We start from the raw sequence: 25,611 nt of genomic DNA, 5'->3' as shown, positions 1-25,611 counted from the left end.
TTTGATGCGCTGCTGAGACTGGCTCTTGCTCGCTCTGCCCTCACCTCCTTTCAGCCTGCTCAGACCGTTTTAATGTTCAAGGGATCGGCGTATCCTCTTGTCGCTCTATACCCTCGTTGCGCGTCCTTTGCACCCTAGATCACTCTCACGCTGCTGCACCCCACGTGCTTAGCAAGCTTCAAATATACCCTCCTTAACTCCCAGCTCGAGTCATCCAATTCACCTTCCTTTGGTCTCCAAGTCGTCAAAGGGCGCGCGCGAGGTTCTCGCGCACGTATCTTCGACAACCACACACTCTTTTGCTTCCACTACCTTAGGTCCGACTACTATTGCCTTGTCAGTGGTGCCGCTCGTCTTGACTTTGTCGAGCTGCACTCCCTGGACGCGGGAAACCTGAATACAATCCTTTCCACAAGAAGCGGATGAGTCTTGAGTGTGAGACGAGCACCAGGCGGCTCGCATAGCCGGTTCGCAGGGCGCTCGATCGCGCTCCTTGCTGCTCTCAAATCACGAATCAAGACTATGGCCATTTCTGTCACGTGCCTCGCCAAACGCGCGTACGCTCGGCGCGTTTAGCTCGAGCCGAAAGGATGCATGCAGAGCGCACGCGCTCGCGTTGATTCTGCGATTCGTGATTGTTGTTGAGGCGCATGCACGCGTGACTGATGTACCGCTTTACGTGTTGCTCTCGCGCGCTTGGGAGTGCGGCTCGCTTTGTTGACTTTGCTTTTGCTGGATCAGTATGCGTCTTTCCAAGCTGCCATCATCGACCCATTTGAAAGCGCTTTCGTCAAAGACTCCAGACCAATTGACGCCCGGAACGACGCAGCGATGTCAGCTCTTCCGGCCTTTGTGCTCGCCGACGAGCTGCTCGCGGTTCGGGATGCTGAGTACACGGTGGCAGGGGAGCACGACCTCAGCACTGCCCAAAGCGGAGAGGTCGCCACGCTCTTGACATCCACAATCGACGCGCTAAGCAACGTCTCATCTATAGAGAATGATGACACTTTCTCTCAACTCCTATCTTTGGTCAAACACTATGCCGTCCTGGCTGGCAATCAGCGCTTGACCCTGCTAGATGGTCTTTCAGCGGCGTACAATTCAGCCATCGATGGTGCCACAGCTTCGCTATCAGAGGGCACTGATGCGTACCGCGCTTGGGCATCTCCGCTTGAGCGACTTGCCTTTGCTATGCATTGGGTCATCGTGACAGCTGAGCGAGCTGCATCCACCAGGGAGGAACGCGCAGCAGCGCCACCGCCTAAAGGTGTAAGAAGAGGTGGGCGTGGTGGAGCCAAAGCAGCGACTACAGCCCGGCTCGCAGCCGCAGCACCTCAACACTCTGGCGCAGTCGATCTGACAGGCTACGACTGGTCCGGCGTCCTTCCAGGCTTGCTCAATGTCCTTCTGCGAAGCTTGAGGCTGAGCACTGCCCTGCTCTTTCCCGCCACGGCTACGCGAGATGCCTTTGTGTCGTGCAGCCTGAAACCAGCACTCATGCTGCAAGAGACCGAGTCGCACCTCAAGCTTGTCGCGGTCAAGACAGGCATCTTCCGCATCATCTGCACTAGCGTCAAGAACCACGCGCAGGCATTCGCAGTTCAAAGCGGCCTCATTCAGGCATTGGCGTACTACGAGCACCTGGCTGAGCCGAGCGCCGAATTGCTCTTCATGCTGGCTTCCGAGTATGACCACGAGCGCCTGGCCGACGATGTCCTCAGAGATGTAGGTGCACGGGAGTTCGGCGGAATGGACACGAAGAGTCCGCGCTGCTTTGCTCGCTTCTTGATCAGGCTCACGGAGCTGGCGCCCAGGATGATGCTGCGCAATATCAGTCTTCTGATGAAACACCTGGACAGCGAGGTGGGTGACTCGCACTCCTCGGGGCCTGTGCGCGCCGAAATTGGCTAACACGATCGGTCTTCTCGCAGTCGTATCCCATGCGCAATTCGCTCATCGAGATCCTTGGCCTTATGATCAAGGAGTTGACAATGACGGACGACGCTTTGCCATCAGGAGACCAAGCTGGCAGAGGTGACGGCAGCTCGCACGACACTGCGGCTTCTGGCACGGGCGGTAATGAAGGCAACGCTGATGCTCAGCGCGGCAGTGCTGAGGCCCGTAAGAAGCAGGTCAAGCACTTTTGGGAGCTCCTCTTTGAGCGCTTTCTCGATGTCAACTCATACGTGCGAGTCAAGGCGGTGGCTGTCTGCGTCAAGCTTTGCGAGTGAGTTGAGACCGCTCAGAGGAGCCCATGTGAACATGAGATGTGGCTGACGCATCGCAACAACTCTACGACTCTAGCCTGCCTGCCAAATTTCCATCTCAGAGAACCACACTTACAGACTTGGCTTCACAAGCCCTATGCGACAAGAGCTCAAGTGTCCGCAAGGGGGCAATAGCCCTGCTCACACGACTTGTCCTCACACATCCTTACGGCGTTCTCCACGGAGGCGAGCTAGACTACGCGGAATGGCAAGCGCGCTTGACTGGCGTCGACGCGCAATTGAAGCAATTCGAGGCCAAGCTGAACTTGCCTGCCGATAATGATGAGGAAGAGGAGGAAGAGGAAGAGCTTGACGAGGAGGAAGCGATCGAGGAAGAGGCGAGCATCATCATGGCCACTCCTCGAAGGCGTGCCGAGCGACGAACCAAGAAGCGTCGTTCCTCCACCGGCGGACAGGGAGCACTGGACGTCGCAGCGGCTGGACTTAGCGCTGAAGACGCTCAAAGGGTCATTACTCTACGACTGACCAGGCGCTACTACGTCGATGCATTGCATTTCATACATCAGCTCAGTGGTGCCATGCCCTTGCTCAGCCAGCTTCTGGTCAGCAAGTCGAAGGCTGAAGTACTCGAGAGCATGGAGTTCTTTAGGGTCGCGTATGAGTACCGCATTCCAGGCGCCGACGCAGGTGTTCGCAAGATGGTCCACCTGATCTGGACCAAAGACAATACCCTGACCGCTGCATCAGCCCTGGGCGAAGATGGCGACGGCAGCCAGCTCAAGGGTATTCGCAGCCGTCTGCTGGAAGTGTACCGCGCGCTGTACTTCGATCCACTGCCCGATCTGTCAGGAAGAGACAATGTGGCACGCATTGCGCGCAACATGGTGGAGCGCACCTTCAACGCCACCCTCGCTGAGCTCACGAGTTTGGAAGAGCTCCTCCGCACAATGTGTGCTGAAGACATGGTCCACCCGGAGGTTGTCGCCAAGCTTTGGGGCGTGTACAGTGCTCCCCGAGCCATGCCTCGTGCACAGAGACGCGGCGCGATCATTGTGCTTTCAATGCTGGCTGTCGCTCATCGCGAGATCGTGGCCGACCATGTCGATGCGATGCTGAGCGTTGGCCTAGGACCCTTGGGCTCTAAAGACATCGTCTTAGCCAAGTACACCTGCGTAGCACTCAGTCGTGTTGGAGGAAGCATCAAGAAGATCAAAGGCGCTCTGTCTGATGAGCAGGTCCGCTTTCCGATGAGCCATCCCATGTTTGCCAAGCTTCGCGCTGCTGTCATGTGGCAGGCTCCGTCCAGCAATGTCGCTGTGGCTGCTGCTGTCGACAAGGGCGAGTGGTTCAGCTTGGCAGAGAATGCGATTCAGACGATCTATCTGTTGGGCGAACAGCCGGATGCACTCTGCTCAGAGATCATTCGAAGCATGACGCTTAGGGTATTTGGACCTCATGGACCTGCCTTGAAACAAGCTGGAGATGACGCTTCCGACGATGGCACAACTTTCGACACGGGCTCAGACGCAGATGATGTGACCGTACGCGAAGGCACGCCGAAGCCGGACAAACAGACGGCCAAACAGTCAAGAGGATCTCTGGCACCTGCTTTCTCGCTAGCACAGCTTCTGTTCATCGTTGGTCACGTGGCGCTCAAGCAAATCGTCTACATCGAGCTCATCGAGCGAGAGTACAAGCGCCGCAAGGCGGAGGCAGATAAGGCCAAGCTGGCGGCCCGCGATGCAAACGCGGGCGAGGATGAAACAGCTGGTGGCAAAGCCAAGAAGGGCCGTTCCAAGAAAGGAGGCAAGGCGGATGCGCCTAGCTCCGATGCGCCGACGACCGATGAATTGGACCAGGTTGCTGGCAACGCCGAAGACGAGATCGGGGACGTCGTCGGAGAAGTCAGAGAAAAGGAGCTCCTCTTTGGCCACAATAGTCTGCTGGCTTTGTTCGGACCTGTGTGCGGTCAAATCTGCAGCGCGCCAAAAGCTTACCCGGTGAGTGCCGTGAGTGGATCTCACCTTATCTCTCGCAATGCTGACGAGTGCCTGGGACCGTCAGAACGAGTACCTGCGAAAAGCGGCAGTCATGTCTATGTGCAAGTTCATGTGTGTCTCTTCCGAGTACTGCGAGGCGCATCTGCCTCTGCTCCTGTCCATCGTCGCCAGCTCCACCGATGCAGTCGTGAGGTCCAACGTCGTCATTGCTCTAGGAGACATTGCCATCTCCTTTGGGCACCTGGTAGACGAAAACTCTGAGCGCTTGTACGCAGGCTTGTCCGACCGAGATCTTGGCGTGAAGAAGCACACCCTCATGGTCCTCACCCATCTGATCTTGAACGGAATGATCAAGGTCAAGGGTCAGCTCGGCGAGATGGCCAAATGCATCGAGGACCCAGAGGAGCGTGTCTCAGACCTTGCAAAGCTTTTCTTCTCCGAGCTAGCTACCAAGGAGAACGCGGTCTACAACAATTTGCCGGACATCATCAGTCACCTTTCGATTGGTGCTCACGCCGTAGATGAAGACAAATTTGCCCGCATCATGGGCTACATCTTCCAATTCATCGACAAGGAGAAGCAGGCCGAGAATGTCGTTGAGAAATTGTGTCAGAGGTCAGTGATGCGGCTGCACTCGATTTCCGCGACGAAAGACTGACGCGTTGCTCTCTACGATCCATGCAGGTTCCGATTGACTACCGAGCCGCGGCAGTGGAGAGACGTAGCCTACTGCTTGTCCCTGCTTCCTTTCAAAAGCGACAGGTCCGTCAAACGCCTCATCGAAGGCCTGCCCTTTTGTGAGTCGAGGAGCGCTGAGAGAAGCAAACGATTAGCAGCCAAATTTCTGAGACCTGTCCACTTCGGTCGCAGACCAAGACAAGCTGCACGATGTTGGCGTGTACAACTCTTTCCAAGCCATCGTGCAATCCATCAAAGGCCGAGGCCGCGTGCCAGGTGCTGCAGCTGCCATGTCAGGCTCTGAAGGGGATCTGGCGGAATTCGAAGCAGTAAGTATTCCTAAGCATTGGTAAGTATTGCTTCCGATGATTGCTCATGGACCACGATGGCTTCTCTGCTTCACAGATACTTGAGCAATACAAAGCCAAGGCAGAAGAAGAGACTGCACTCGCTGCTGCAGCCGCCAGGAAGAAGAGCCGCAAGAAGGGTGAGAATGCTTTCAAGAAGCCCACAATGCCGAAGAATGCAGCTGCTCTCGCTACTCACAGGTCTCGGAAGCGTGGCAATTCCAACGACGACGACCAAGATGATCAGGACGAGGATGATGAGAACGTGACTCCTACGAAACCTGCCAAGGCACCACAGCGGCAGACCAGGCCAACACGTGGCCGGGCTCGAAAAGTCGTCGCTGAAAGCGACGACGAGGACGACGATGATGCGAACGATAGTGACTACTGAAAACGCCGCAGAATTGTTTCATTTCCTCGTTCCCGTGGCTGTATGTACAAGTGATTCTTTCGATGATGTCCTGTGCCCATCCTTCCTCATGATTTGAGACGGTCTACCAAGACTCTGGATGGAGCTTGAACCTCGCTCGAGATCCAAGCAGAGGAACGGAGCGGCGCGCGTTCTGATCTGGTCATGCGCCGCTCCCTCCTGCCACATTGCTGGTAAAGAAGCGATCATTCCATTTAGCCCCTTTGAAGGGCTCGTCGGTGCAACGTATTGAGCAGCCAGCCAGAGCATCTTCGGACTGGTGTTCTACACGCAGACATATTACGCGTCAATGACATGCCCTTTTTTCCGGCATTTCGTGTGGCTGGCAGTGTGCACTCACCATGCTCACTGGCGACACCGCGCGCGGATGTGATGATAGGTGCCCATTTCGCTTTCGTCTCGGGCGACACGTCGGACGGCATTGGCATTCGCTGCTTTTCGGCGTACTTTCTGCACCTCTCGATGAAGACTGTCGTCATGAGGTCAAGAAGTGCGTGAGAAGTCGAACGAGCTGAGTGGATGATGTGGGAGAGGAGCAGCTGACTCACTCAGTGGAAAGACGCCACGGACGATGAATTCGGGTCTCTGTTTCGGGTCGGGATTTCGCAAGCCTGGAGTCGAGCGGTGCGCCGCGTGCTGCAGCAAGAAAATCGAATCAGCAACAGTAGCAGAGAATGGTCATCTGCGTATCCTTCACGTTATCTTCTCACCGTCCAGATGCCGCCTCGTCTCTCGAGTGCTTCGAGAACGCGATCAAGCTGTTGCTCGGCGATGTCGCTAGTAGTGAGAAGAGGGAGAGGAAAGTTCAGCGTCGCACTTGGCCAGCCACCTTCTCGAGCGACTTTGCTCACTCTGGCTCCCACATTGCAGCGAGCAGCTTAGCATGAGCACGAATTCATGGGTGGCAAAGTGACGTCAGAGCAGCCGTCTCGCTGGAGAAGAGTAGTCTATCACGGCGCACCTCAGCATTGGTTTTGCGCGGCTTAGCACCGGAGCCATATTGGTCCTTCAGGTAAGCTGCTTCCTGCTCTTTGGTAATTTCGTTGGTATGTCCTTCTGCAGGAGGGGTCAGTATGGTCAATGTCGCCCACTTGACATCAGCCGATGCAGCGGCCATGAAGGATGCGTTTTTGACAGTTGCCCATTTTGGCGCTTGTACGATGCTTGGTGCTGGGTAAACGAAGAGAGGATTGCTCAAGTCTAGAGCTTTGAGCAAAGCTGTGATGATCACGCCCAGCACTTCGCGCTCCCTGACGAGCAGGAGCGTGGGGCGCTCAGAGTCGAACAGTGTATTGATCGCTTCACTCGTTTTCTTTTTGGTGTCGTTTACGATTTGTTGCACCTCAGCCTCGTCGCGAGGACTAACAACGAGTCATGTAGTTGAGCTGAATGCACCACCAATCAGGGAACGTCGGCCTGACAGACGGTGCAGACTCACTTGCGGTGAAAAGTGGGCGACTGCAGCAGGAACCTGCGAGGTATCTGCACGCTCAAGCGTTTCTTTAGAGACGTCAATCCCGTGGCCGAATTCCTTCCAAATGACGCTGGACATCCAACCCGCTGAGCGTGCAGAGGATCGCGTCGGCTTTGTGCTCCGTCATAGGGGGGTCCTGTAATCTGGCCTGCATCAACCACGCACCTCAAGCAGCTTCAGAAAGTGATCATCTGGGTTGTAATTCTTGTAGGAGCATATAAAGGTGACAAAGGTCTCCTCTGCGCTCAAACCGCCACCACACTCTAACGACGTCGCATCGAATCCGCTCGTGCCTTCGCGAGTGAGGCTCGGCAGCTCTAGCAAGGTCGTTGTCGTGCTGAACAGCGAGGCAGTATCGTCGGCATACGGCATTGTTGCTCGTCGAGCATCCTGATAAAAATCGCCGCACGTGGTCAAAACCGAGGCACATTTTCTTGATTCCTTCCGGTATACAGCGAATCAAACTTACGGAATCGCGATTTCTTCAAAGGCAGGTCTGTCAGGTGCGGCACGCACCGACGGCGGCAGGCCAAGCAAAGATGTCCTCTTACCGTAAGTTGGAACTTTTCAGGAAAGCCTTGAATTGGTATTCCCCAATTTGAATTGGTATTCCCCAATTTGCGATGAGCCATGAGTGTTTGATTTTGTAGTCAAAGCGCAAGAGAGCTTTCTTGACCACAGACACATGACGGCATTCACGATTCAGCTCTGCTGGATGAACGCTGGTGCAGCAGCAGAAAGGCTGTGCTGTGCGTGCCTGCCACATACTGCACACGTGAACTTGGCGCATATGCCCACGCGTCAACCAGCAGCGCGGTCTAGCGCTCTGCATACGCGTGCAGAGAGAGAGCCGCGCGCCAAGGGTAGGCTTGCCATGGGAGTGAACACATACAATTAAGACGTTGCGATCGAAGGCTTTGCGCACTCAGACTCTCATCAGATTAGCACTCACGGCTGTCGACTGCTGTACGTGCCGCGGCCGACGTATCATCGGAGTGCCAACCACAAATGTCTTGAGACTGCGTTGCTCGCACGGAAGAGCATGCAGTGAGCGATGCAGACCCACGTTTCGGCTCGGGTGTGACGGCGCAGTCGAGCTGGGGGAGCCTGCGAGCCCGCAATCTTCTAGAGTCACAAATTTGAAGCTCAATTGAATTACGAATGCGAGCCTACAAGCACGTGTGAATCTTGAATGCGAATGCTTTGCCTTGTCACGGAATCTTGAATGCCAGCCCCGCCGCGAATCCGAAGCATCAGCAGTCACAGTCACGATGCACGCACAGCTGCGACGCTCCCTGCACATGCACAGCTTCTTCTTCCGGTTCTCGATCTTGAAACGGCACCGCGAGATTGGCTTACCGCTGCAGCGGCATGCACCAGCCACATACATGCTCACACTAGCCACGCGATGGCCGAAGCGTAGAAGCTGATCGGAAAAAAGCCAGCAGCAGCAGCAGCAGCAGGATCGATGAGCTTGCCGGGGGGGCGGAATTTGAAAACGACTGTTGCCACTTTCGTCGCGGCTATACAGAAACCTTGGTAGTGCTGTACCTACAGTCCATCCGTCTCACACACACAGTCAAGCATCACATGAATTCTTCTCGCTTCTCTACCAGTGCGCAGAGACGACAGATGTTCGCACGCTAGCGGCAGACATAAAGTAGCATCTTGGCACATATTCTAATATTGGATTGTGGACGTACGTCGGCGCTCAAACGAACAGGCTTTCCTGTCATGAGAGAGCCGCGGTCACGATGTGTTAATATCCACCTGCATGCCAGACTTTGACAGGTATACACACCTCGCCGCCCTTGAGCCAATGAAGCATTCGCTCTAAGTGACTCGGACTTTGTTGACATTGAGAACCACGCAGCGGGAGTTCTCTGGCCGAGCCGCGCCAGACACAAGTTTTGCTGCCGCAAATTGATAATGCTCATACTGCGCAATTCCGTGCCCAGATGATCTAAGGAAGCTAGACAGTCACACGTCTTTCGGGTGGGGCCCGACCGACGCCTTCTGCATTACAGCAGAATAGCTGGGAGTAGCAACCGCCATAGGCTCCGACGATCACGAATGAGAGTATGACGATCAATGCGATACATGGGGACGGAGCCAAGCAGACGGCAGATCGACCATCTTCGACCCTGATACACACCTCACTGCTGCACACCTCTCCGACGAGCCGCTCATCTATCTGCATTTAAGTTGACTCAAGATGAGTGATCCTTTTTTTCCGGCTGACTACTACTTCTACTACTACTACTACCACCGCTACTGCAACACAAGCGTGGTCTCGCTTCTGCAGCTCTGCGACAGTCAGCCAAGCAGGTGCATGCATATACAGTCGTGAGCGAGCAGACTGGGCGCCCCGTTTGCTCATCAGTCGCTGCCGGCCTTATCTCACATTGTCAGCTACACTGTTGTAGTTCGTTGCGTAGGCGAGGCGATGAAGCACGAGCTCAGTACATGCGGGAGGCCTGCTGAACATCGTCTGCATGCCCGCCCAGAATCACCAACGTCAAACAATCACAATGCTGCAATAACGTCGATATTTAGCTCACTTTCTCTTCTGAAGGGGGGCGGCGCACAAACCTCGCAGAATCGACGGACAAACCTCTGCGCATGCAGAGGCGTTAGCGCGCCTCGTCAGCAGACTCTTTGCATCGCTGTTGTCATCAGCATGTGCCACTCATGACTCTTCGATTTCGGTCTGCTTGCGCGCGCTCGGGCGGTTCGTCTGTGCGCGGTCGAGTCTCTCCCTGTCCCTTGTCGCTTGTCCCCGTCGCCGCGTCCCTGCCCCCTGTGCGCGACAGCTGGACGGATCTGGCATTGTGCCAGTTTACATTCGCGATTTAGGCTGCTCACATCGCCTCTCTGCTGGAGCAAGAAAGATGCGCTCCTGCGTGCATGGGCGTCACTGGCGGGATGGGCAATACCCAATAGCAGGCCGCAAAGCTTTGCGCGCTATGCTAAGCGACATCCCTTCGAGCGTCAATCGTGAATGGCACACAGTCACAGTGTGAGTGCTCCAGTCGAGATGTCGAAATTCCAAGTTTGTGGCCCACGCGGGGAAGTGTGCATATCGCGTTGCAGGGGATCGACGCGCTATCTCTGGAGTCGTGAGTACCGCTGGTATAGTGAGTACGCTCTGGGGCCTGATGCAAGAGGTGCAGCGCACGTCGGCCACCCTGCCTCGGCCTTCGAGTCGTCAAATTGCAAGCACAATCGTAGGCGGCTTTCCTGCTCGAGGCCGAAGCCTGCTAGCATTAGCATTAGCATATGCATATGCAGCAGGCTCGGCTTCTCGCCACCGCGCACCCCGATTGCGGAGAGCAAGAAGCAAAATTTGTTTGACCCCTCATCCTCATGCAAATTTGTTGACTTTAGGCCCGCGTGCCTGCTCTCTTTGCATTGATGAAGGTTTTCTGATCCAAGCTGCGATACTGCACACCCCTCTGACTGATGAGTCACGAGTATTTGTTTGCCGTTGATGCCGTGAACGTCACGGATCGTCGAATCACGAATGTGAATGTGGGGACTCTTGCGCTTGCTGCGCTGTGAATCTCTTCGCAGCTAGACGACGGCTGCATTCAGCTCCCCTCGACACCACACGACACCGGTGCGGATCTCTTCCCACTCGACATTCGAGGGAATGTCGCCCTTTGCCGTGACACACTTCCACTACTATATATCGTCGTGTGAGGATCGAGAGATGCATTCGCTGAGTAACCGATCCCACGCAAGAAGAGCTCTACGATTCCACGCCTGTCACTTCCTCACACTTAGCACAAGAATCAACGGTCAGCAACTCTGAAAGCCTTGCTTTCACGTTTGCCGTGGACCGATCAGAGCACATCAGCCAGCGTATCTTCTTCCTACCCATCGGCACCAATCGCTGGCGGTGTGCCGTGCAAGGCGACCAGGGACGCGCCGCTCGCGAGCTTACGAACCACGTTGCGCAATCGTCAGCGGCCCACAACCTTGCTTTGAGCACTTCCTGCCGGCATCATGGGCTCTTTCGACAAGGGTCCCGTCTCGCCCCTGCCCTCGAGCGCCATCGCGAGCGCAGGGGCTCTGTACGATTATCTGCAGCCCGTCGTCTACCGCACCTGGACACCCGAGTATTGGGATCAGGTATACTTCTTCCTCGCCACAAAAGTGAGTGCTGCAGGATGCCTGGCGAGATCACATCGAGCCGAACACGGATCATCACGCTGATTCTGGGTCTCCTCTTTCCAAGATCGCCATCACACTCTTCGCAACATTTATGATGACGCGGCTCATCTTCCGCGGTGAATGGTGGTTTGTCCGCAGGGTGCGCGTTCGAAAGGGTGTCATACTGGTTCCTAAAATTACGGACTCGACCATCTTGTTGGGTGGAATCTTCATCGCCACGGATGCAGCATATCGCATCAAGTTCATCCAGTGGTTCAGGGGTCCAACATATCAGAAGCCCCATAACGCCCTCACATTGGAAGCCATGCGGCTGTTTCCAGCTTTCTTGGCCGCCTGGAATCATATGGCCGCCTCATCCCTCATTTGGCCTCTACGACCCGCCGATCTCAACCCGTGGCTGTGGCACGCGGGCTGGTTGGGCCTGCCGATTGCCTTTCTCGCCTCATTTCTTCCGCCAATCATCATCTCCGACGTATATAACAACCGGGGTCTCGACGTATACACCGACACCCTACTCCCTCTGATCCAGGCTGCTGGCACAACCGGCGTCGTCACGGACGAGATGCAAAGGCTCGCTCTGCAAGTACACGAGCAAATTGCCAACGCCTGCTTCTACATCGGTGTTTGGGCTTTGATCGGAGGCATCTGGATCGCCATCCTTGTCATTCCCTACGCTATGATCGCGATCACCCTTTGCTCACGTCTTGCAAGAGCCTACAGGCGCTTGTCCGACGATTCGAGGTGTCCATCGAGCACCGAACCGGACGACAGCGCCAACTCGCATCGTCAATCATACCCAGCCGCACCACCTTCCAATGAAGGCCCCGTTGGTTTGGCCATCGATCTACAACACAGTTCTACTGGGCGAAGCCAAGATGGGCGAGCTGATGGTTATTCGCGACCCGAACAATCGCACGAACTGCTATCGTCCAAGCGCACGTCGAGATTGGCGACCAGAAGAAGACAAATGGCCAAGTTGACTCCATTTCGAATGGCCAAATACATTGCTGGCGTCGCTCCTCTCCGGCACGAGGAGACTGAAATCTTGAAGAGACCAGTTGCACCAAGGACAGCGCGCAAGATCCTCAGAAATTTCCTCGTGCATAGTATCATCGAATTCGGCTCCATCTGGGGATTGATGGTCTGTCTTCTTGCACCTATCCTTTGGATTGCTGTCAAATCTTACCCCGAGATGCGAGATCTCGTTCCGGATCCGAAATACGGCAGCTCCTTTATGCGCACCAACGAGCTGTTTCACACCGTCGAACTGTGGGCCGTAGTCGTGTTCGACACTCTCGTAGTCACGAGCATGCTCAAGAGGCAAGCCTTTCCGCTCAAGGTCGACGTACACGCGGCGCTCGAGGCACGCGCAGCGCATCAGCACCAGAACAGGATACAGGGAATGAGCATCTTCGCAAACGATCTCGCGCCGCATCGTGGAGACAGGAAGCAGAGCGCAGAAGCAACTCGCGTCGGAGCCAGCTACGATTCTGCAGGGCATCCGTCGCATCCGCTCGACAGCGGTCTTTCGGTTCCCGACTGGCAAGCAAAGTCCAACCGCGCCCATTCCAACGCAACGACGGCTGGTACTGAGGCGCCATTGACCGACTTTAGCTCCCGCACCGTCAGACGAGGCTCGCAAACGGGCCGTGCCGGGCGCAGATCTGGATGTCGCCCTTCTTCGTCGACCTACGAAGACGAAGGAGCAGAAGATAGCCCAGAAATCGTGGATTATAAATCCGAGCTAGGCGAAACGACGGATGCGGACGAGGCTATCGTACGACACAGTAGCACCAGCGATCGTGCGCTTGGTCATCGCGCGGTCGAACATCCTGAGAACGATGCCGCCCGTCCAGAGTCTGTTGCATCGTCGAGGATGCCAATGATTGACGACACCCACGACATTCCCATGCACCAACCTTTGGGCTCTCGAGGATCTGGCACGGAAGACTTGTCGTGGTATGCCGGTATGGGCGCAGGTCGCTCCATCGTGCTGCAAGCCCTAGCATCAGGCCAAGCTGGCGACCTGGGCATGTCTGGTCGCAGCAGACGTCCCAAGGCTGCTTGGCGTCAAACCGGATTATCGGAAGATGTGGAGCAAACCAGCGGATCGCTGCGCTCGCCCACAAAATTCGCAACACCACACGGCTTCATCGGACCTGCTCTATCGCCGACGAACACCGTCCATAGCCCGCGAGGTCAGGCGCCGAACACGCCGATAGCTTTGCAAAACATGACCCCTTCGACGCCAAGGTCTCCGACTGGCCGCTTTCCAGGTCGGAGCCCGAGAATATAATGTGGACGGTATCAATGACATCACAAGACTCGTTAAATAGCTGCGCGAGCATCCTTCTCTGTAATCCTCCTTCACGTTGCGGCAATAGCCTTACTGCTTGTATTCACGTCACACACGATTCGATATACATGTCCTGGTCACAACGGTATTCGCCGCTTGCTGGCTCGCTGATCTTTGCCGTGTAGGTTTCAAGTCACGGCGCGTGTAGACTGGGCTCATTCAGGACGAGACGACAATCCATTTGTGAAGGGAAAGAGTATGTATGCGTGGGAGCGCTATGTACAAAAAGTCCGTCTGATCGAAGAGGATACACGGGCTCTGTACCTCGAAGTAGAGGTACGCGCTGTGCTTCTCGAGGAGAAAGATGAATGACGAAGGGGTTGTTGCATTTGTGGGCTATGCCAGGGACTGCTCCAATGGTGACCAGCCAATTGCGCGCAATGTTGGGGAGAGGGGGCGCATCTAGTTGAGGATGGCATCGTCAAGGTGGTACATGGGAAAGTTGGTTCTTCCGCCCTTTGCACCGTTTCCAAAGTATGCACCGGACGCATACAGGTTCCTGATGCCACCGTAGATGCCCTCTGTGATGCTGGTGAGACCGTACTCGGAAGAGGCAATCTCAGGACGAGAGAAGGTCTTGAAGGATGCCGAGGCGTAGTTGTCCGTCGAGGTGAAGGCGTACACGTTGGGCGTCTTGGCCCCGACGAGGCGAGAGCCAGAGCCGTTCAGCGCTGTGCGTGAGAGGGGCGCAACGTCAGCATGGTGGGGGAAGATGCGATCGATAATACGAGGCCCAAGCAATCATCACTCACAAGGGAAGGTCTTGATCTTCTCCGTTCCGTCCAAGCTGCCAAAGTTGCCGTTGATGCGGGTGAAGATTGGGGCTCCCTTGGCAGGGTTGCCGTCCAGCTTGAAGGCAGTGAGAGGACGGGGACCACCAAAGGCGACGATGAGGTTGCCCTCCGGAACGTAGGTAACGCCAGTGAAGCCAGGTCGCTGGCTGCCGTTGGGAGCCTCGTAGTACCATGGGGTGACGGTCTTGCCATCCGCGGACACCTTTGCGATGGCTGGGGCACCGAGAGCAAAGATGACGTAAGAGCTTCCGTCGGTGCCCTGAGCCGAAGCGACGTTGCCGAATGGACGGACACCGTTCTGAGCTTGGAATTGCTTTTGAACATCGTCGAAGTACACGCTCCAAGCGGGCTTGGAGCTGGCGTCGACGGGCAGATTGAATTTGTGGAAAGAGCAAGGACCGGTCTTGCTTTGGCTACCATCGAATCGGAAAGCACCAGCATCCTTTGCGACGGCGTAAAGCGCTTTTGCATCCTTGCGACTGTCCAAGCTCAGACCGGCCATCTGTTGGGCACCGTTGCCGCTCGAGGACACGCCCGGGATCTCGACGTTAAACTTGGCGCCATCCTTCGTTTGCGCTGCGATTCTTCCCTTGTAAAGGTTGGATTGGTAGTAGACACGACGAGTCACGTCGTAAACGCGATCCTCAGGTTCGAGGTTCTTGATGTTGACGTTGATCACATCGGGCGCACCACCAGCGCGCTCAACGAGTTCGGAAGGGCTGGAGACCTTTGAGAGCTCGGCGACGGCTCTAGGTGCAAGGGTAATGGCTGTGCTGGCCACGAGCAAGAGAGCTGCCGAAATGCTGAACTTCATCGTGAAATGTGCGATCTAGAGGAGATGGATGGTGGGGTCGAGAGATGCTGTGAAGAGTTCAAGTGCTGTGGTCTTGAAGGACGCGGGAGAAAGGACCGTGATGAATGAAGGGCGACAAAAGAACGTGGTGAAGCAACCTGAAAGAGGCAGCGTAGAGGAGTCTTATGCTAAATCGGGTCTGGATGCTACGGGATCGTGGTGGGTGTGGTGCAGAATGGAGAGAGCAGTCCACATTTCATCGTGTGTACAGGCACGGGTGAGTAGGTGCAAAGGTGCTGTGGCACTTGACTTGCGGCGTGGCTCATCACTCGCACTGCAGCGACCTCAAATCCCCGACACGTCAACAGAGGACGCACGCAGTCAAATTCAGATTTCCTTGATCGGCGAGGAAGATGCAGGAGCGACTGACTGTCTGTCTGTACGGCAGCAGCGGTCCTGCCCGAATCAAGCCATGCGATTGAAACTCCGAGGCCGGTAAGGGGCGTGTGCCAAGTGAAGAAACCGTCAACGACGTATCGGACTATATGTGCGCAGCCAGCTGCAGACGCCGGGCGACAGCAGGCCGGTCTTGCGTGAAACAAGGGTGCGGAATTGCGGAGCAGATCGAATGCTGCCCTAGAATCATGGCGAATGCATATATACAGCAGCCGCTCGAGCAGTCCGGCCAGCGAAGTGGGTCAATACAAATAACGCGCTGGGTTGCATGCGCTCACGACTGTTCAGGCAGCACATCCGCATCCAGAAAGTTGCTCAAATTGGACAGGCAACAAATTTCAACAAAGGCTTGAAATGGTCACTGCTCAACATTCAAAGACTGTAACCGACAGGGGCGGTGCATGGCTCGACGCTTGTAGATAGAAAAGGGCGATCCGATGAGCTTTTTCATGGCGATCCGCCGCCGTCATGCAGCAGCTGTCCTGGTTGCACGCTCAGAAAGGTTCTTTTGCGCATGCCTCGCACAGCTCCGGCAAAGGCACCTTCTTTCGCCTCTTCTCACATTGCATGCGCCTGCAGACCATTGCATGGGTAGGTATGTATATAGGCGTGCAGTGCCACCCGAACAATTCGCCCGACGCGTCGGGCGTGTTGCATTGTGATGCAGCTCGTGTTGCTGTGCGGCGATCAAGGTGCACGCTCGGCCACTAGCGCGCTCATCAATCGCAGGCGATCATCATCAGACGAAGGCACTGCATGTCGGTCTGCCCCGCACTCAACGCCAGTGACCGCGAGACATGTCGCACCCGTGGCTGTCCATCGACTACTCGACTTCTTGCTTTGACCAGGCGGATTGGTACTCGTGGACACACCTGAGAGCGCAAATCTCCTCAGATCCGGCGGAGCCGCGGACTGATAGGCAACGACCAATTGACAGGAGAGTGGTCAAATCTTTACATGTTGGCTGGTAACATGAGGTTAAGCAAGCACGAATTGCATTACACGGTAGGCAAGGGATCACAGAAGACGCTGGCATGTCAAGCACGGGTGATGAAGATGCGGTAACGCTCGTCGAGAGCAAGTGCATCTCTAGCAAGCTCTTTTTCTGCCTCGGTGACATCTTCCGGTTCCCGAGCAACACCATCCAAGATGGCCTGAAGAGCAGGACATGAGGGCGTGGGCGTGACGATAACTTCCAGCATGCTCGTGCCCTTCTGCAAAGACTGAAGCCTCACGACCCTTTCGTCAACGGCATCTATCTCGATGAAAGAAAGACGAGGCGCATCGTGAAGGACACCTGCGCCCCCTGTTGCCGTCGACTGACTACGAAATGTTGTCAACGACTCCGATAGCGCTTGCGCTTCCTTGGCAGATGGCACGCGAGCACCATTCAATCGGATTGTAGTCCGCCATGTGCCAGCAGCGGGACTGTCCGTGCTGACGTGCTCCGCGGTCTGACTTGCGGTAGTATCCCTTCGCGGATCTCCTTTCGTGACGACTGGAGAGCTGCTGCTCTCATCTACCCCGTCGATATCGGCTTCATCGTCGATGTTCTGAGGCACGGCTCCATTAAAGGCAAAGCTGAGTCTGACGGATTGAGTACTGGGAGGAACTGTGATACTGTGAAGACGAGTTACGTCGTTGTTCAGCGACAGTCTGACTGGCTTGTCCAAGTCGCTCGTCACCTCAACAGCGACCAAGTGAGCTGCTGCAGGTCGTTTTATGCCACGAACGGCCGGCGGCAATAGAGCGCTGATAGGCGGTGCGCCTAATCGCTGATTTCTTATTCGAGGCTGCCCTGCCGAGTGTTGCGCAGGCGGCAAAGAGGGGTGTGCCCCCGTGCCAGCTCCCGACGCCAGGGCACTAGCCGCCCAGGGAGGTGCATGACTCTGACTGCGTGCTGGCTGAGAGATCTGGGCCAGAGGATGCGCGTATGGTGAGTCGAATCCAGAACGAGCTGGCATTCCTGATGTCGTCACCTGTGCCCGAGCTGTCGGAGGTGGGGGCACAGGCTGGAACCTCTCGGACGGGGACATGTGCGCGGAGCTCCCTCTGAAGGGCAAAGGCCGATCGTAATTCTCAGCCGGGCGCTGCATTGGTCCGACATGGCTCATTGAGGACAAGGCGCCATGTCGGACCGCTGGAGAAGCAGGCGCAGCTTGATGGCGCACGCTACCTGGTGATGTCACTCCTGCTAGGCCGCGCTGCATCGTGCCACCCTGATGACCCCCAGGATGGGGTGCAGCGCCCGGTGAAGCAGATGGCCCGGAGCGTCCATTGCTGACAAGTGCAGGTGTAGCCGCGCTGTCGAAATATCCGCTCGCGCGCCGTCCCGCGTCTGGCGGCACGATTGGAACAGGTGACCAAAGGCCGTTCGGCTGCATAGTAGCAGTTGGTGGACTGCCAGACTGATTCAAAGGCCCGCGAGGAGCTGGACTCTGCTCGTCCGAACGGGTGGGCACATTGCCCTGTCGCACGGCTTCGGGGCGCAAGCTTGGCTGTTGTGGAACCGCTGACGTCAAAGGAGGTCGTGCTGACTCGACCGTTGGCGCTTGAGGAGCAGTCTCTCCTGTGATTGCGCTTGCAGCAGCTACAGGACTGCTGGTGTTGGCGTCTCTTTCTTGGGACCGCTTCAGTTTGACTTTGAGCTTCGCCTTGGATGAACCAGCGTCTCCTGGGTTGCTCTTGAGGGCTGCAAGTGCCACCGGTTGCCTTGTCATTGCGCGCTTTGCTGTGTCTGCCTGGGCCAATGCGGCTGCGCGGCTGATGTTCTCCGGTGCTCGCGCTGATTGGCGCTCATCAGCAGGGTCCAACGTGAATCCTTGTGCATACAATTTCGGTATTGCAGTCTTTTCCAGATAAGTCTACGGTCGTGTTGATGGGCTCGATGTCAATTCACGCCTCCTGCTGAGTCGAAGAACTGCCCTCTTACCCGTATTTGAGCAGCATCCTCGTACACCTCGCTATCATCCTCGTTGTATGTCTGCGCGTTGTCAAGCATGCTACGAAGGTCCCCAATCATTGAATGTAGACTACGATAGGCTCCGGCGTTGATCTTGTTCTGCGCGTGAGGGCGAGGAATGCTGTCAGCACCGCAGAACGATTGAGCGATTTGAGGCGCACTGACCTCGATTTCGAACATCGATATCGGTTGTGGAATCAGCTGATAGTAGTCAGGATAGTCTTTTTTGGAAGGCAACTCTGTAAAAAAGTCTGTCAAAGGGGTTCCTCTAGTAGTATAGGGGGGCAAATCAGCCTTCAAAAGTTGGTGTTCTCTTCTGCCAGTACGCCGACTCACTCTGCTGATACTGCAGCATTGAGATCGGCAATGACTTCCTTGAAAGCGTCCTTCAGCGACTTGCCTCCACTCGAAACAGCCTCGCCTCCTTCCGGGCGCGCAAGCCGCTCCTCATTCGGCATTTTCCGACCCAGCGCACCTTTGATCCGGATCCTCATCGACGTTGGCTCCTTGACGATCTCCGTCTCGCTCTCGCCTTCCGCATCTTCATCTCCCTCGCTCTCTGCCTCTCCGTCTGCATCTGCCGCGATCTCACCAGAGCCGGCCGGACGAAGGGCTGCCAGACCTCCGGGCTGCTGTGACAGGGCCAGTCGTGACTGCGACGGCGATGCAGGGCCACCAAGCGGTGAGGAACACCGGCCAAGCTCTATAACGTCACTGTACGCGTCCTTAATTAGAGCCTGAGTGAATGCGCGTGGTGAGCCTTTGAGCCTTCGTGTCCATCCAGCGAGTCAGATTTCATTCGCAAAGCTTTGCTCACGTGTAGGTGCTTTGCCTTGGTCCAGATTGGGGTGTCCCTCATATTGTAGCGCTTGGCGTTGTTGCACACCATCTCGAGGTCTCGCTTAAGATCGGAAACCTCGCTGTACCTGCCTCGCTCCAGCCGCTCCTCGATGATGTACAGGCTGATGGGATGCCTGATCGTTTGGTAGTAGTCCGGGTAATCAGACGCCGAGGGCAGCTCCATGAACGGCGCTGCCAAAAGGGTCTCATCTCTGCGCATCCGAACAACGTTTATGATCAGCCTTGCGATATTGCATCGAGCGGTCTTCACTACGCCAGAGTCCTACGAACACTTACTCGGGATCGATGCGATGGAGCAAGACATCCAGAATCTGATATCCCGCCTTGGTAATGTCCTCTGCCCGCAGCGCTGGGGATGCGGTCCTAGGATTGATGGGGGTACTGGGACTTTCCCTAGCGCTCACGCGCTGTCTCTTTCGGCCCCCTTCCAGAATCTGTGGAAGCGTGGTAGGTCCGGGTCAGCCAAGAAGCAGATAGGTGCAGCTGCACCATCAACCTTGGAAAGCGGACACGATTCCCAGCTTTGTGGCATCGAGATCGAAGTTCCATGGCGAGGATTGTCGGAGATGGATTGCTAAGCCCCACTCCGGATGTCTTGGTGCGGAGGGGTCGACAGAGCAGGTAGACGCGGGCGTGCAATGCTGCAAGCTGAGCTTAGACGAAAGCCCGCGTCCGGAGAACTTTGAGCACTTGTGACTTCGTGCATTCTCTCGAGTTTGTCTGCTCTCAGGACCAGGTACGGTCGCCGCCCCATCCCATCCTTCAATATAGTTTGTGTCCCCACGAGCATCGCCGCGCTTACACTCATAGGATGCAAAGGTGGAAGCATACACTCACATTGATGGCGGAAAGCTTGGCGGCGTCGTGCCCATCGCCGGTGCGCATGGTGCAGAGCGGCTAGCTGATGCAGAGGATGCTTGAAGCGCGCGGATGTCGCACGCGAGTCGGGGCTTGCTGGGCGTTCTAAGGTAAGAGCTCTGCACAGTGAGGGGCCCGCGAGATCGGGTAGAAACCTTGTCAGAAGCGCGCGAGTACGATTTGCGTCTAAGGTCACCCTGCCGCAAAAGGTCGGGTTGTGGAAAGCTTCTTTTGGGATGCTGTTAGGCAAGGCTGAGCATACCATGTACGGTGCCGTACCTGTTGGAATGAGCGCGTATGCTGCTGATTGCGAGACGCGCGAGATCCACGCGACGCTGCCACCATCCATCCACGCACCTCGCGTGCGCAGCTACAGTATAGCGCCTAAGCGGCCCCGCGACGGTCGAGTCGCGCTTTTTGATTTTTGCAGCCTTGCGCGCAGCGATGAGATCGGGATCGATGCGCTTGCAGCATGTTCGCGCGGCGCGGTGCTGCTGCTGAGGCGCTGCCGCGACGCGCCGCGCCGCGTGTTGTAATCAGCCGTAATTGACGCGTTTGCAAGCGCACCGGCGATGTTCAACGCACCAGCAGCAGCACCATCCCAACATGCAGGAGCTGCTCTTTCATATCCAGCTGCGAAGCTCCTCACGACACCCACAGCAAGCCCCTCCCCGTCAAGCCTGACCGCAGCTACTGTATCAATTGGCCTTGCCCCGATACCAACTCTCTCCACGCCGTGCCGCTCCAGGTGCTGGCGCCTCAAAGCGCTGCTCAAAGCTGCTGACCTCAGGTCACCTGTGTTACTCTTCACGAGTGCACACATTTAGATTCGTCGCTTTGATCAACTCCTGCAAGGCGATCACCTTTTCTCAACGCGCTCACGCATCCAACAAGGCTTCGGGGCCTAGCTTAGCCGCTCGAGATGCCGCTGATTCAACTTGAAGTCGAGAATTTCAAGTCGTATCGGGGCAAGCAGATCATCGGTCCTTTCAATAGCTTCACAGCCATCAGTGAGTGCGCGGGACGTGTTCGAGAGCGCTGTTGACTTCCCTACTGAAATTGTGCTTGCCTCGTGCTGCAAAGTCGGGCCCAATGGAAGTGGCAAATCGAACCTAATGGACGCGGTGTCCTTCGTCCTTGGTGTAAAGTCGGCGCAGCTCAGGTCGAGCCAGCTGAAAGATCTCATATACCGCGGAAGAAAGATGGCTCGCGAAGAAGGCGATGAAGAGGCCGACGCTCTAGGTTCTGATGAGGAAGACGAAGGAGAAGGGACGGCTGGCAAAGCGAGCGTGAGCGCGGTGTACAGAGACAGACAAGGCGCAGAGTGGCGCTTCACACGAAAGTGAGTCTCGTCACCGAGTGTACCGGTATATGCGGCGCACTCAACGCTCACGCCTTTCGGTCACCCGCGTAGCATCACATCTTCGGGCGCATCAGAGTACCGCGTCAACAACAAAGTGCACTCTTGGAACAGCTACAACGATCGACTGCGGTCCTTCAACATCCTCGTCAAGGCGAAAAACTTCCTCGTGTTCCAAGGCGACGTCGAGGCTGTCGCGCAGCAAGGTCCAAAGGAGCTCAGCCGGCTGATTGATCAAATCTCGGGGTCTTTGGAATACAAGGAGGCTTACGAGGCTGCCAAAGCCGCACAAGATCGCGCAATTGAGCAGTCGACGTACTCATTCAACAAGCGCAGGGGTATCAATGGGGAGCTTAAGACGTACCGAGAGCAAAAGAGTGAAGCGGAAAAGTGGGAGCGTCTGCAAAGCGAGCGCGACGCACACATTTTGCAGCACATACTCTGGCGACTATACCACATCGAAGAGGAACTTGAACAAACGTCCTCGACCATCGATTCGGAAAGCAGCAAGCTTCCACACTTGAGGAAGCAGGTACGTGACGAAGAAACTCATGTTGAGCAGGCGCGCAAGGAGGTCGCACAACTCGACAAAGACATCGTAAAGCAAGAAAGCTCCTTGCGCAAGCGAGAGCGCGAGCTAGAGGCTCTCCAGCCGAGCATTGGAGCCATCGACGAGAAGATTGCCCACTCAAATAGAAGACGCACAAATGCCGAGGAATTGTGTGTTAGCGTAGAGCGCGACGTAGAGCGCTTGACTGCACGAATTGCCAAACTTCGTCGAGACCACGAGTCCGCTAAAGAGGCCGCAGACGAGGCAGCCGAGGAGCAGCGGCGAGCAGCGCAAGAAAGAGGTCAAGCGCTGAGTGGCCAAGAGCTCGCCGAGTATCACGAACTCAAAGCCCAGGCTAATTTACGCGCTACGGCGGAGAGGCAGCAGCTTGAGACGCTTTCGCGAGACATTCGCGCAAACAAGGCTACCGCTGATGAGCTCGACGAAAAGCTGAAGGCGCTTCAGCGCGCCAAGGAGAAGCAAGAAACGACCTCCGAAAGCCAAAAGGAGCGGAAGCAGGCCCTGGAGGGGCGTGCTCGTCAAGTCGAAAAAAGCTTGAAAGAAGCCAGAAACGAGTTGACGCGCGTCCAAAAGCAGCGCGCTGATATTGTCAAGCGCGAGGACGAGCTTAACAAGACGCTGCATGACTGCATCAACAAGCTGTTGCAAGCCGGTAGCGACGCAAGGGAGACAGAAAGAGAAATGCGCATGAAAGAGACATATGCGGCCCTTGCTCGCATGTTTCCGGGTGTTCACGGCCGCCTTGCGGATCTCTGCAAGCCAGTGCAGCGCAAGTACGACACAGCAATCTCCACGGTGTTAGGGCGCAACAATGATGCTCTAATCGTCGACAACGAAAAGACAGCAATTGACTGCATCGAATACTTGCGAAGCCAGCGCGCTGGTCAAGCCACGTTCATCCCACTCGACACTATTCAAGTCAAGCCAATCAACGATCGCCTCAGAAATATCGCATCTGGTGCACGTCTCGCGGTAGACGTTCTGCAGTTCGATGCCGCTGTCGAGCGCGCGATGCATTTTGCGTGCGGTAATGCCGTAGTATGCGACTCTATGCCTATCGCTCGCTTCGTGTGCTACGAGAAGAAGGTGGAAGTCAAAGCGGTCACGCTAGACGGAACCTTGATCCACAAAAGCGGCAACATCACCGGTGGTGTGACGGCTGGCGAAAGGACGCACCGATGGGAAGAGCGGGAGGTTGACGGACTGAGCCGTCAGCGAGACCAATGCCTGGCAGAACTGAAGGAGCTCGGCAAGCAGCGGTATGAGCTGTCGCAAGACGATGACCTGCGCGCGAGTCTGCAACGCAGCGAGGCGGATCTGTCCACACTGCGCGATGAGCTAACCGAAGTCAACAGCCGTCTTGACGGCGCCCGCGATGAGCTCAAGATCATCAATTCTCAAATCAAAGACACGACCGGGCGTTTCAACAAAGCTCGCACGGCTCAACAAGACGCGGAGAATCGCGCAATTGGACTGATGAATACCGTCGAAGGAGCAGATGACGCAGTCTTCGGAGCCTTCTGTCAGCGAATCGGCGTGCCCAATATCCGGGCGTACGAAGCACGACAATTGCGCGTTCTGGAACAACAAAGCCAGGCGCGTCTTGAGTATGAGGAGCAAATGAAGCGACTCGATCACCAAATCAGATTCGAAGAACGCCAGTTGGGCGACGCGGAAGAGCGACTTGAGCTCAACCGCAGAGTCATCACAAAGGAAGCTGAACGCCTCCAAGCTCGACAAGCCGAGAAAGAGGAATTGGAAGCGCAGATTCAGGAGCTGCAGGAGAGAATCGAGCAAGTCAACGAGCGTCTGGCGGAGCTGCGCGAGCAGCAACAGCAGCGCTTGAAGGCTCTTTCGGAAGCCAAGAAGGCCGAAATCCTGGCGAACAAGACCCTTGGCGCAAAAGTGACTGAAATTTCGAGATGCAATGACGTGATTGAGAAGCTTAGCGCAGAGCGTTCTTCGATCTATCGCCGATGCCGACTTGAGGAGATCGATCTGCCTCTCAAGCAAGGCAGTCTGAGTTCCATTCCGTTGGAAGACAATCCGGATCTTGCTCCCATGGATATTGATGAGGATGTCACGCAGCGCGCGATCGAAGCGGCAGATTACGGAATCGAAGTTGACTTTACTGATCTCGACGACGAGGAGAAATCAGACGGAGGTGAGGATATGGCAAAAGAGCTTCAAGGACGCATCGACGATGTTATTGCGCAGATCGAGCAGATGCAACCCAACATGAAGGCCATCGAGCGACTAGATGATGCCGAGGCTAAGCTCAAGGAGACGGAGAAGGAGTTTGCAAGATCTAGAAATGATGCTCAAAAGGCTCGCGACGAGTTCAACCGCATCAAGAAGAAGCGGTGCGACCTCTTCAACGCTGCATTTTCTCACATTTCTGAACGCATCGACTCGACGTACAAGGAGCTCACCAAAGGCAAGGCGTCGCCTATGGGTGGTGTTGCATACCTCTCGCTTGAAGACTCTGATGAACCTTACCTCTCGGGTGTGCGCTACCACATCATGCCGCCAATGAAACGCTTCCGAGACATGTCGGACCTGTCCGGAGGAGAGAAGACGATTGGTGCCCTCGCACTGCTTTTCGCTATATCGACCTTCCGTGCGCCCCCTCTGTGGATTCTGGACGAGGTGGACGCCGCACTCGACTCGACGAACGTCAGCAGAGTAGCCAACTACCTTCGTTCTCACGCCTCGGATCAGACTCAATTCATCGTCATCTCCTTGAAGGCCTCCATGTACGAGAGAGCAAGCTCGCTTTGCGGCATCTACCGCCAACAAGATGTCAACAGCTCCAGAAGCTTGACCCTCGATCTGGATGCCTACGCCTAGCGGCGACTTTTGGCGATCGATGTCCCGACCGGCCACTTCCTTCTCGGTGCATCTTGGCATCGCGCGCGCTATATCGTTGATGTACTGTACAGCTTCCGCCCCACTTGAGCGTAATGAATTGGATCTTTTGATACGCCGTTGAAATTGAAGCTTCCGTTCTGAGTTGAGGCTCCGACGTGGGTCTGCCCCGAGCAGTGGCTCGCAGGAAGGCGCAGAATCCGATGAACGCACTCCGCCTTTTATGTGTCGTTAGACCCTCTGTCTGGCCCGCTGCTCTGAACCGAGGTTCGCCGAGCGGAGCCTACCCCAGCTTGCGGTACTTCCATCAAAGGATACCTTTCGTGATTTGCTTCTGGGCTACTGTAGCATCCTTCGTTCTCGTGCGAAAGAATGCCGTGTGATTTCGGATATCAACAA

At 55.9% G+C, this 25,611-nt stretch overlaps 6 protein-coding genes across 6 annotated transcripts; 3 read left to right on the top strand and 3 right to left on the bottom strand.

Annotated features, from left to right (window-relative positions):
• The first annotated feature begins 753 nt into the window (after window positions 1-753).
• Window positions 754-5,947, top strand: IE81DRAFT_303229 (hypothetical protein). The gene is made up of 7 exons (XM_025512270.1): window positions 754-1,863; window positions 1,932-2,227; window positions 2,305-4,228; window positions 4,293-4,843; window positions 4,913-5,025; window positions 5,099-5,235; window positions 5,312-5,947. Exons 1-7 carry the CDS (start codon window positions 832-834, stop codon window positions 5,642-5,644), a joined length of 4,386 nt encoding a protein of 1,461 aa, XP_025368900.1. The 5' UTR covers window positions 754-831; the 3' UTR covers window positions 5,645-5,947.
• IE81DRAFT_324230 (hypothetical protein) lies at window positions 5,538-7,560 on the bottom strand. Its single transcript, XM_025514177.1, has 8 exons — window positions 7,323-7,560; window positions 7,122-7,243; window positions 6,645-7,044; window positions 6,535-6,560; window positions 6,394-6,460; window positions 6,232-6,319; window positions 6,024-6,152; window positions 5,538-5,947 (listed from the first exon to the last, which is right to left on the bottom strand). The coding sequence occupies exons 1-8, from the start codon at window positions 7,527-7,529 to the stop codon at window positions 5,826-5,828; spliced, it is 1,161 nt and encodes a 386-aa protein (XP_025368899.1). The 5' UTR covers window positions 7,530-7,560; the 3' UTR covers window positions 5,538-5,825.
• A 3,508-nt stretch (window positions 7,561-11,068) lies between these two features.
• IE81DRAFT_157981 (hypothetical protein) lies at window positions 11,069-13,781 on the top strand. Its single transcript, XM_025510505.1, has 2 exons — window positions 11,069-11,315; window positions 11,398-13,781. Exons 1-2 carry the CDS (start codon window positions 11,166-11,168, stop codon window positions 13,627-13,629), a joined length of 2,382 nt encoding a protein of 793 aa, XP_025368898.1. The 5' UTR covers window positions 11,069-11,165; the 3' UTR covers window positions 13,630-13,781.
• A 1-nt stretch (window position 13,782) lies between these two features.
• Window positions 13,783-15,389, bottom strand: IE81DRAFT_157972 (hypothetical protein). Its single transcript, XM_025510504.1, has 2 exons — window positions 14,442-15,389; window positions 13,783-14,360 (listed from the first exon to the last, which is right to left on the bottom strand). The coding sequence occupies exons 1-2, from the start codon at window positions 15,295-15,297 to the stop codon at window positions 14,092-14,094; spliced, it is 1,125 nt and encodes a 374-aa protein (XP_025368897.1). The 5' UTR covers window positions 15,298-15,389; the 3' UTR covers window positions 13,783-14,091.
• Window positions 15,390-18,967: 3,578 nt separating this feature from the next.
• On the bottom strand, window positions 18,968-19,887 carry IE81DRAFT_157928 (Bromodomain-containing protein). Its single transcript, XM_025510503.1, has 3 exons — window positions 19,832-19,887; window positions 19,512-19,746; window positions 18,968-19,431 (listed from the first exon to the last, which is right to left on the bottom strand). The coding sequence occupies exons 2-3, from the start codon at window positions 19,716-19,718 to the stop codon at window positions 19,027-19,029; spliced, it is 612 nt and encodes a 203-aa protein (XP_025368896.1). The 5' UTR covers window positions 19,719-19,746; window positions 19,832-19,887; the 3' UTR covers window positions 18,968-19,026.
• Window positions 19,888-21,021: 1,134 nt separating this feature from the next.
• On the top strand, window positions 21,022-25,316 carry IE81DRAFT_303221 (putative SMC1-chromosome segregation protein). Its single transcript, XM_025512269.1, has 3 exons — window positions 21,022-21,423; window positions 21,497-21,755; window positions 21,828-25,316. Exons 1-3 carry the CDS (start codon window positions 21,336-21,338, stop codon window positions 25,192-25,194), a joined length of 3,714 nt encoding a protein of 1,237 aa, XP_025368895.1. The 5' UTR covers window positions 21,022-21,335; the 3' UTR covers window positions 25,195-25,316.
• Window positions 25,317-25,611: the final 295 nt, after the last annotated feature.

Source organism: Ceraceosorus guamensis (assembly GCF_003144195.1).
Source record: "Ceraceosorus guamensis strain MCA 4658 unplaced genomic scaffold IE81scaffold_38, whole genome shotgun sequence".
NCBI lineage: Eukaryota > Fungi > Basidiomycota > Exobasidiomycetes > Ceraceosorales > Ceraceosoraceae > Ceraceosorus > Ceraceosorus guamensis.
This window is presented reverse-complemented; position numbering and strand designations above follow the sequence as displayed.